This window comes from Lepidothrix coronata, unplaced genomic scaffold (genome assembly GCF_001604755.1).
Source record: "Lepidothrix coronata isolate B3197 unplaced genomic scaffold, Lepidothrix_coronata-1.0 Scaffold19, whole genome shotgun sequence".
Lineage (NCBI taxonomy): Eukaryota > Metazoa > Chordata > Aves > Passeriformes > Pipridae > Lepidothrix > Lepidothrix coronata.
Window position 1 is genome coordinate 246,694 of NW_016690199.1, and position 6,368 is coordinate 253,061.

Genomic DNA, 6,368 nt, shown 5'->3' on the forward strand with positions numbered 1-6,368 from the left:
GAGAAGCCTCCCATTCCCTCCCCCCCCCCCCCCCGCCCTCCCTCCCCCTTCCCACTCCATCCTCCTCCGCCTCGCCCCTGCCCACCGCCCCCAGTCTCCGGAGCCGCCGAGCGCTGCCCATCGCCTCTCCGCCCTCCGCCGTCCCTCCCGCGGCAGCTCCGCCGGCGCCGGCGGAGGCAGCAGCGGAGCGAGGGGCGGCCCCGGGGCCGCTGCCCCCTTCCCCGCCGCGGGGGTGTGCGGGCATCGCCGGGGGTGCGCGGAGCGCGGAGCGGAGCCCGGCGCCGCCTCCATGTTCCAGCTGCCCATCCTCAATTTCAGCCCGCAGCAGGTGGCCGGGGTATGCGAGACCCTGGAGGAGAGCGGGGACATCGAGCGCCTGGGGCGCTTCCTCTGGTCCCTGCCCGTGGCCCCCGCGGCCTGCGAGGCGCTCAACAAGAACGAGTCGGTGCTGAGAGCCCGGGCCATCGTGGCCTTCCACACGGGGAACTACCGGGAGCTCTACCACATCCTGGAGAACCACAAGTTCACCAAGGAGTCCCACGCCAAACTGCAAGCCCTCTGGCTGGAAGCGCACTACCAGGAGGCGGAGAAGCTGCGGGGTCGACCCCTGGGGCCGGTGGACAAGTACAGGGTGAGGAAGAAGTTCCCGCTGCCCCGCACCATCTGGGACGGCGAGCAGAAGACACATTGCTTCAAGGAGCGGACGAGGCATTTGCTGCGGGAGTGGTACCTGCAGGACCCTTACCCCAACCCCAGCAAAAAGCGGGAACTGGCTCAGGCCACGGGACTTACTCCCACGCAAGTGGGCAACTGGTTCAAAAACCGCAGGCAAAGGGACAGGGCAGCAGCCGCTAAGAACAGGTAAGGTGCTGCCCGTCCCGTCGGGGCACAGGAACCCCCCTTAGCGAGCCTTCGTGGGGGGGGCGGTGCGAGACTGCCGGCAGAGGATGGGCGAAACGAGCCCGGGAGGTTTTTCCCCGGGAAATGCAGCGAGATAAAGCAGGAGCAGCGGGAAAACCCTAGGGGTTTTAAATGACCTGGTTTTAATAGGGGAGGGTCCCCGCCCCGGCTGCCCCTTGGCCGCCCTGGAGGGAGCGGGGAGAGGGAGCGTGAGAGGGGCCGCCCGGAGCCGCCGTGACCCCGGCGGGAGCTGGAGTGTTCAGGGCCGTGTTCAGGGGCTGAGCGGAGAGAAATCCCCTTCAAAGTTTTGCCCGGACATATAGATACCTCTTTGAGGTACGTCCATCCTGAGCAGAGCCGGCCATGCCCTCTGCGGGCCCTGCCAGAGCCTCCGTGCCCTGTTCCTCTGCTGGAGCCAGCCGCGAACATTCCTCGGGATATTGCTCTTATTTCTATTCTTTAAAAATATATTAAAGAACAAAATCGCAGCTCTAAATGGGCAGCGTTACCCCAATACTAGTGACACAAACAGACGTTCCGGGAAGCGTGGAAGGGAGCAGAGTCTCCCCATTATGTCCTCTCCATGATCCCTGGGAAATTCCCGTTGTCACCCCTCAGCCGGGCTGCCGCAAGTCAGGGACGTGGCTGCCATCACCTGCAGCCCCTTTTTGTAGGCTGAGGGAACATGTAAGGCCTGCTGGAGGGGAGCCGCCGCCCGGGAGATGCTGCAAGGAATTACCGAGCGCTCGGATGAGGCCCGGTCTAGGGACAGGCTGCGGAGGAGGGGGACAGCCTTCCCCCGGGTGTGCCAGCCGACGAGCGGGGTTGACCCTGAGGTGGGCACCCAGTTTCTCATCTCAGCTCTGCCTGAGAAACTGCGTGTCCACCCAGCTCCTCTCCTGTCGCTGGTGTAACTGGTGTGAGCTGGAGGCTGCGGGCAGCGGCTCGGGGGTGCAAGTCGGGGGAGCCCTCAGTGGGGTCGCAGGGGGCTGCCGGCGGGCCCGGGGGTGCGGAGGGCGGGCGGTGATGGTGTGTGTGCCGGTTCCTTGCAGGCTACAGCAGCAGGTCCTAACGCAGGGCTCGGTGCGCTCGCTGCAAGCGGAGGAGGAGAGCGGCGGGGAGGCGGTGGGGGCCGCCTCCAGCCCCGCAGCCAGCCTCTCCAGCAAAGCGGCCACCTCCGCCATCTCCATCACATCCAGCGACAGTGAATGTGACATCTGACACCACCGCCATGGCAATGCGGGGGCAGCGGCAGGCCCGGCTCACCGGTGCCTGCCCGCACGGCCGGAGCAGCGGGGCTGGCAGTGCCCGGCCGCGGGAGCCAAACCCGGGGTGCGGGGCGCTCCCCCGCCGCCCGCCCGCGCCTCCCTCCCAGTCCCGCAACAGACTGCATTAAAAAACGTCATTGAAATCGTTGTCGCCTTTACTTCGACGGATTTGCAGAATTTATGCCTAAAAAAAAAAAAAAAAGTAACTAAATAAAGCCCAGAAAACGAAAAATAATAATCAACAAGAAAACCGAATGCCAAGTCGGAAAATGTCTGAGCGCCTGCCCTTATCCCGCGAGGGTGTTTCATGTCGAAAAGACGCTGTTCTTTTGGTTGGGTTTTGCTTTACTTTAAAGGGGTTTTTTTATATATATATATATATAATGTTTATTTACTTATTTAAGGGATTGCTATGGTAGATTTTTTCTATTATTATTATTATTAATTATTATTATTTTTGGCTTGTTCTCTATGTGCACAGGTGACTTGTAGAGCATGTGCAGGACGAAACTGTATGAAGCAGCCTAAAACCATAATAAAATATTTGGTGAACGACCCTCGCATCTGCTTTGAAATGACGGTGTCGGTCTCAAGCCCGCCAGTTTACGCAGAGCAGATCTCCGAGGCCACGGGTATTTCAGCATCAGCTCGGCAGGAACCGAACTAGCGGGTCCCCAGGACCGAGGGTGATGTCTTTGCCAGGCAGGGAGCGGGGGGCAGCCGGGATGAGGGGAAGAGTGAGGGGAAGGGTCTGGCGGGGGATGCGGGTGCCCAGGGAAGGGAAGGAGGCGGCATCGCTGCTGCTTCTCCTCTCCCAAGGGCTGAAGCTTTGCGGATTATCGCGGCCAATGTTCGGACAGAGACGAGGAAAAAAGGGGAAAAAAAAAAAACATTAAAATGGAGAGATATGGTTGGGGCACAGCCCAGCCGGGGAAACTAACCTCCTCCTTCACCTGGCAAAGGCAAGGAGAAGATGGGGAAATAACCATGCCAAGGAAGGACCCGATTAGGGGCGAAATAGCCCCAAATCGCGGCCTCTGAGATGTGCCAGGGGTTGTCCCCACCATCCGCCTCCGTCGCTTTGTCTTGCGGCGGTTTTGCTGGAGGAAACCAAACGCCAGGTTCAAGGAGCGTGCTAAGCTTTTTCCCCCCAGCAGAAGGATTTTATATTATACAATTTGACATTGATCTTTAAATCGCCTGAGCTGTGCTTTTTTTGTCTTCTCGGTCTCATCGCGTTTACTTCCCTGTCCTCAGAGAGATGCCTCCCCGGTAAGCTGATTGCTCTGCTCGTTTTATTTAGCAGCCGAAGCCTGGCACCGGGCAGCGCTGGGAGCGGGAGATGCCGCGGCTCCCTGCAAGGGCAGCGGCCGGGGAGGCACAGGGGCATTTATTTCGGCTCCTTGATAGTTTAATTCAGTCCTGCTGCCTTTTATCGGGAGGTATATCTCTGTCTCGGCAGTGGCTTTTCCCCCTCTGTCTGAAATTGAATTTAAAGGCCGGATTCAAGGCGTTTATACCGCCGATGCCTGAATCTGCTTTCCGCCCCCGAATGCATGTGCCTTGGTTTTCCTTATAGACGGTTTCAGGGATAGGGCAGGCAGCAGGAATTTATTAGCTGTTTTCCAAGCTTATTTACAAGCAGCTATTTCCTTGGTGGGGTGTAATCGAAGGTGTCGGAGGGGGCAAACGAGCTGTATGTTGGGAGCGCGGGAGGAGCGGATCGCAGGGCGGGGAGCGGGGGCAGTGCGGGGGTTTCCACCTGCCTTTAGGGTACGTACCTGCGGGAGCGTCCGGACCAGCACACCTTGCATCCCAAACCCTGAGGTGTTTTTGCCTCTTAAACCCCACCGGATTAAAGCCGTGCAAGAGGAGCCCGGCTTTGCTGTTTTAACCTCAGAAAAGGAGTGAGTTTTACCTTGGGTTTGGGGTTCGCTGGCGAGCAGCGCTTCTCACCCACGAGGTAGTTTTGAGAGCAAACTCGCTCTCAAAACGGAATCTGCTGAAACACGTCGTGTTCTTCCTTTCTTTTCTTCCCCGGGAGTCGGTGAAGCGGATTGCAATTTCTCCATCGGCTTCTGCGGGCAGAGCAGTAGCGCTTATTGTGGGGAATTAAAGCTTTCAAAGACATATAAAGAGAGTGGAGAATTATATAAGCATATGCGCTCAGCGTCTGGTAACGTGGAATTTCTCTCCAACTAAAAAAAAAAAAACAAAACTGGGATTTGGACAATAGGCAGCGGGGATAATATTGTCTCTTTCGACAAAGGGTTTAAGTGTCATGAAGGATGCGGGATCTCCCGAGTGGGCTGTGGAGGGGCTTTCCCGCGGATGCTCGTGGCGAGACCATGAACCAACCCCCTTCCGAAACAGTGTCCGGGGCAGGAAGCGGAGCACGGAGCCCACTTGGGAAGAGCAGCCCCGCTTCCCGGCCTTGCTTACTGTGGGTGATCGGGAGAACCGAGGGTCTCCCAGTGCTTATTCCCCGTCGGAGCTCCGCAGGGGCTGGAGTCTTGGGGCTGCACCGACGCCTTTAGTTCTACCGATAAGACTCAAAAAAGAAAAACGCTTCCCAACACCCCCCCCTTTTTTTTCTTCTGCCCTTTCCCTTCCCTTATTGAAAGTGCATGCCCTTCTCGTGGCATTTTCAACATTTTTTCCCCTAAAGATCAGCCCAAGCTGTCGCCCTCCTGAGCCTTTGGTTGTTTTAAAAATAATGATAATTATGAACGGGGAAGAGTGGAGAAGCTTGTATTTACATTAAACAAAACGCTCCGAAAAGGGTCACTAAAAAGTCTACCTTGACCCCTCTCTCTCCGGTTTAACAAAGAAGGAAAATATTGTATCAAAAGTGAACTGAATGGATAAGGAGGAGAAGAGAAACAGCTTTTCCTCTCTTCAGCTGGGAAGGGGGGGAGAAATGTTTGAATATTTCCGTTTCTTTTGAGAAGCGGGGCAGCCCCGGGCAGGGCTGAATGGGAAAGTCTTGTAAGCGGGCTGGGAGGCTGTCAAACTGCTCAGAGTAATCACTGCTAATGAAGGGGTCTCCAGCCCTCCCTGGGACAAAGGATGCTTACGAGTGCTCGCCGGGGCTGAATACCTAATAAGTTTGCAAGGGGGAAAAATGAGTGAGCTGTCCGTAAATTGATTTTGCAAGAGCAAAAAAAAAAAAAAAAAAAAAAAAAAAAAAAAAAAAAAAAAAAAAAAAAACCAAACCAAAACAAGACAAACAAAAAAACCCCCAACAACAACAAAAAAAGGAGATGGAAAGGCTCGTAGGTTTGGGAGAGCCTGGCCCCGGTGCAGCTGGGGACAGAAGGCCCACTTATCCGGGGTGCATTGTCCCAGCCCCACAGAGGAAGGCTGCTGCTGTTTGCAGTGGAGACTGGGGTGGAGAGAGGGCTGGGGGGTTGCAGGAGCCTTGGAAAAGCCTCTCCAGGCCGGGAGCACTGCCCCAGCTGCTGCCTGGCACACGCGGGTGCTCCCCGCACGCCCATCTTCGCGCTCCAGTTTGCACAAGCCTTGCAGAGCGTTCATCCCATCCCCATCCCGCAGCCCAGTCCCACAGAAGGGACTGTTCCCTTTTTTGTTCTGCCACTGCCTTTTGTCCCTCATCTAACTATGGTGTTTTCCTTGTCGAACAGAAAAAGAGGGATGTCTGGAAAGCTGCCAAATATCGCAACACCACCAGCACCCTGCTCGCCTGGGAGGGCTCCTGTACGAAGGAGCTCTGGCTCTGGCCTGCTGGCCTGGAGCTGGGTGCTGTCAGAGGTTAGAAAGGGGGCTGGGTTCGTGGGTGAGCGTCCTTGTGTGACAAGAAGAGCGTGTGTGTCGTGGCTGTGGGAAGCAGGAGAGTGAGCCGCATTTTGGACCTTTCACGCATCCAATTAAAGGCTTGGGAGGATCAGACTATCACAGATCCAGTTACCCCTGGCCGGTGCAGGGGTAATACCATGAGAGAGAGCGTAATACTCCCCAGGGATGTCTGCACCCACATGTCAGCAATGCCAGGCACTGGCTCTTCCATGCTTGTGTTATTTCTTTTCCAGGAGAAGATCCAAATGTGTTTGCTGGAGGGGAGGATGGAAGTGTGGGAGGCCAAAGGGAAAGGGCAATGTGGAATGAAGAAGATGCCAAACTTTGAACTGTCCTCTCCCTTGTCACTTCCCCAAGGCCATCCTGCAGCCCCAGCACCCACAA

The 6,368-nt window shown here is 56.5% G+C and overlaps 1 protein-coding gene across 1 annotated transcript; it reads left to right on the top strand.

The window, feature by feature from the left end:
- The first annotated feature begins 122 nt into the window (after nucleotides 1-122).
- SIX6 (SIX homeobox 6) lies at nucleotides 123-2,146 on the top strand. Its single transcript, XM_017807430.1, has 2 exons — nucleotides 123-861; nucleotides 1,953-2,146. The coding sequence occupies exons 1-2, from the start codon at nucleotides 290-292 to the stop codon at nucleotides 2,119-2,121; spliced, it is 741 nt and encodes a 246-aa protein (XP_017662919.1). The 5' UTR covers nucleotides 123-289; the 3' UTR covers nucleotides 2,122-2,146.
- The last annotated feature ends 4,222 nt before the right edge of the window (nucleotides 2,147-6,368 follow it).

What these genes read in the sequence shown, in the direction of transcription:
- SIX6 (XM_017807430.1), top strand. Translation starts at nt 290, where the DNA reads ATGTTCCAGCTGCCCATCCTCAATTTCAGCCCGCAGCAGGTGGCCGGG. An exon ending in GCAGCAGCCGCTAAGAACAG is followed by an intron (nt 862 to 1,952) that starts GTAAGGTGCTGC and finishes GGTTCCTTGCAG; the next exon opens with GCTACAGCAGCAGGTCCTAA.